Below are 3,100 nucleotides of genomic sequence, written 5' to 3'. Positions count from 1 at the left end.
ATAATGGATATAAAATGTTTTCAGGTACAGAAACCAGGAACTGTCTGTAAGCAAAAAAGGAATCTCAAACTCAGATGTAAACTATTTTATCTCCTACAAATAGGATCTCACTGCAGGACCCTGATGTATGACAGTTAGAAAAGGACTGAAGAGAATGACACACGTATATCCCAGTAGGTGCAGATCTAAAACTCCACAATGGCACGGAAATACTGAACCTCATCACGAAACAAGCTGAACTGTAACTGCTGCATGTAGCCATTTATCAAACAGGTAACTCTGGGAAGCTTCATTGTTTGCTATTATGGTAACTACAAACCAAGTCCCAGCAGGCAGCTGAAAAGGGTAAGAGTTGAAAATTGTCTTATGCTTCTTCTTGATTATTTTCAGGAAGCTGAACTTAATAAGGATGTCCAGGAACCAGAGGCATCGAGCTTTGCGGTCCCTGCTCTTCTCATCAGCAGGCAGGAACTTCAGCTCTTCTAAGACAAAGGAGCAATGGCTGAAGAGGAAAGAGGGAGCATGAGGACCAGAGAATCAGGGACTAGCTTTCTTATTAGAACACATCCTTAAATCCACCGCACAGCTCTTTTAGGTTAGAATAGTTTCCTGAACACTAATACAAGAAAGCTCACAATGCTGCTCTGTGAGCACATTTTCTGTCCACCACAGTCAGCACATTTCTGCACGTGGCACTACAGAGGCCCCTGCACTGCAGAAACCACAAGTTCTCCATGGAGTGTGCCATGTGCACACATACACATGCACACACACTTCTGCTTAGGCACAGATGGGAGGCAGTGAAAGTGAGCTGTGGCTTGTGCTTTACCTGCTTACTTCAGCACCAGGACTTAACACAAGTCCACCTCCATTTGCAAAGCCACAGCAACTTCCAGTTATGACAGTACATGGTAGCGACAGTGCTCGGCCACAGGAATGTCATCCTTAGCACAGCTCTGCGGTCCCATATCGAGGTATTTTCCTTCATCCCGCACTTTGGATTTACTCCCTCTCTTCCCCTATAATCAGTTACCCAAGAGGACAGCTGCACTATTGTGCACAGCACCTTTTCTCCCATCAAGCTACACCTCCACACTTCCCAGAGGTATGCACTGGGTCATGATCTGATGCCTTCTCTTTAGACTGAAGACCATTACTACCCATACTGTAGAGCTGGTAAAGCTGGTTACAGCTGCCATCCTGCCTGTAAGAAGAACCACGATTTCATAATGCCAGCCTTAGCTATTAAAAGGCTGCCTGCGGAAGTATTACCTTTTCTCTTCTGTTTTCTTGGCAATTTCCTCTGGAGTGATGTTAATAAAGGCTGCTGCTGGACCCTGCAATGCTTCATACTCTGCTGGAGACAGAACTGGATGGACTTTAAAGAAAAGAACATGGTTCTTTCTGGTTCTGAATAGCTCACAGTGAGATATGGTCTGTCAGCTCCTGCTATGGGAGGTGTGAGATAGGGAAGTGGGGAAAGAATTATAAATTAGCAGAAAGTAACAACAGAACTTGTTGTAACCAAACCAAATGTCTCTGAGGTACAGTGGCTCAAACACAAATAATTTCTCATATACTCCTGACATCACTGCTATTCTTAGCTGAACAGCTCCCAACAGGCAGGCATAGTACCCCTGTCTTTGTAGGGAGGAAGAACACAGAACTGGGAACCCCAAAGCCTCAACATACCAACTTCCTGCTATCAGCTTTTGGTTTGTGAGGGGAGAAGGCTCAGCCCTGCTGTCACATGCCCAGCAGCACTTTCTCCACATGCCAGACTACCAACAGGAAAGTTTACAGGCACCAGAAACCACACGGTCACTGAAAAAGATACTGTCGTCAAACTTGTAAACATGTTCTGGTCTGTCAGCATCCTCATGACATGGTGGTAGGAAAATGGACGTGTTCTGTTCATCGTCTTGGGCCGCATCCTGGATCAAAGCTTTGGAGAGAAGAAGGAAAGAAGAGAGTATTTGGACCGTGCAGACAAAGCCACAAAGAGTGGACTTCTAGAACACCACCAAAAATGGGCAGAGATGGACGGTGATAACACAGTTTTTCCTAGCGAAATAATAAAGCAGTTCCTTTTCCAATAACAAGTTTGGCAAGGTCCTCAACACGTGCCCATCTCAGCAGTTAAACCAACCTCTTCCCTTCTTACACAAGGAAAACACCCTTCTTCTTCCCACCATGTTTGGCAAGGAAAGGACAGGAAAACGGTAATTTTGATTGCCTTCCTCAACATCTCAGACAACATTCTTACCTGTTACCCCCTTTGCATCTATAACATCTGCTGCTGCTTTTGTCACAGCTGGATTGAGAATATCATTGCCCACTGCATTCATTCGCCGAGAGTTCAGAGCTCGCTTCTGCTTGCTGGTACCAAATGCCTCAATGCACAAATCCACCTGTGTATAACACAGAAGCAACGACAACACACTGAACTCAAGACACTTTGCATGCAGGAAGAATACCCAGATAACCACCGCTTGTTCTACATGTGCGCTTTTAAAGTAATTCCAAACATAACGCTGGGTACAAACAAAGCATACGACAAAGAAATGCAAACGGGCATGTTTTACCTGGGACTGTAGACAAGTCTAAAGTACTTAGGAACATACTGCTAAGCTAGACACTAACAACATGCTGTCTCAAAAACCATCAGTGCATAGAAAGAATGCTGACCCTGCACAAGTTTGTCCTGCAACAAATCAAACATCTCAGTTTCAGACAAGTATTTACCACTGTCTGCTGGATAACTACAGCACATTATGATATCAGGTTTCAACCTTACCTTTCCCTGTAGGATGTATTCTGATAGTCCCTTGTGTCATCAGGAATTAAATTATCTACAAAAGAATAAAAATTAGTATGCTTGGCTTGCAGCAGGCAGGAAAGTGCATGTATTGGGTACCCCTTTAGCTCTAATAAATTACAGAAGGACTAGGCACACCACTTCAGGGTCTTCTCTACAGGATTTTGTTAATAAAATACACTGAATGTGAAAGATTATGTACCTAAAATAAAGAGGGACAATTTTTGCTACAAAATCTAAAAGCATAATGCACAGGTTGCAGCAATACTAAGCTCCTGTTGC

The 3,100-nt window shown here is 43.8% G+C and overlaps 1 protein-coding gene across 1 annotated transcript; it reads right to left on the bottom strand.

Annotated features, from left to right (window-relative positions):
• Positions 1-222: 222 nt before the first annotated feature.
• On the bottom strand, positions 223-2,854 carry LOC140264743 (DNA-directed RNA polymerase I subunit RPA49-like). The gene is made up of 5 exons (XM_072360657.1): positions 2,798-2,854; positions 2,267-2,411; positions 1,838-1,945; positions 1,273-1,369; positions 223-502 (listed from the first exon to the last, which is right to left on the bottom strand). Exons 2-5 carry the CDS (start codon positions 2,346-2,348, stop codon positions 223-225), a joined length of 567 nt encoding a protein of 188 aa, XP_072216758.1. The 5' UTR covers positions 2,349-2,411; positions 2,798-2,854.
• Between the last annotated feature and the right edge of the window lie 246 nt (positions 2,855-3,100).

This window comes from Excalfactoria chinensis (assembly GCF_039878825.1).
Source record: "Excalfactoria chinensis isolate bCotChi1 chromosome Z unlocalized genomic scaffold, bCotChi1.hap2 SUPER_Z_unloc_3, whole genome shotgun sequence".
In the NCBI taxonomy this organism is placed as follows: domain Eukaryota; kingdom Metazoa; phylum Chordata; class Aves; order Galliformes; family Phasianidae; genus Excalfactoria; species Excalfactoria chinensis.
This window is presented reverse-complemented; position numbering and strand designations above follow the sequence as displayed.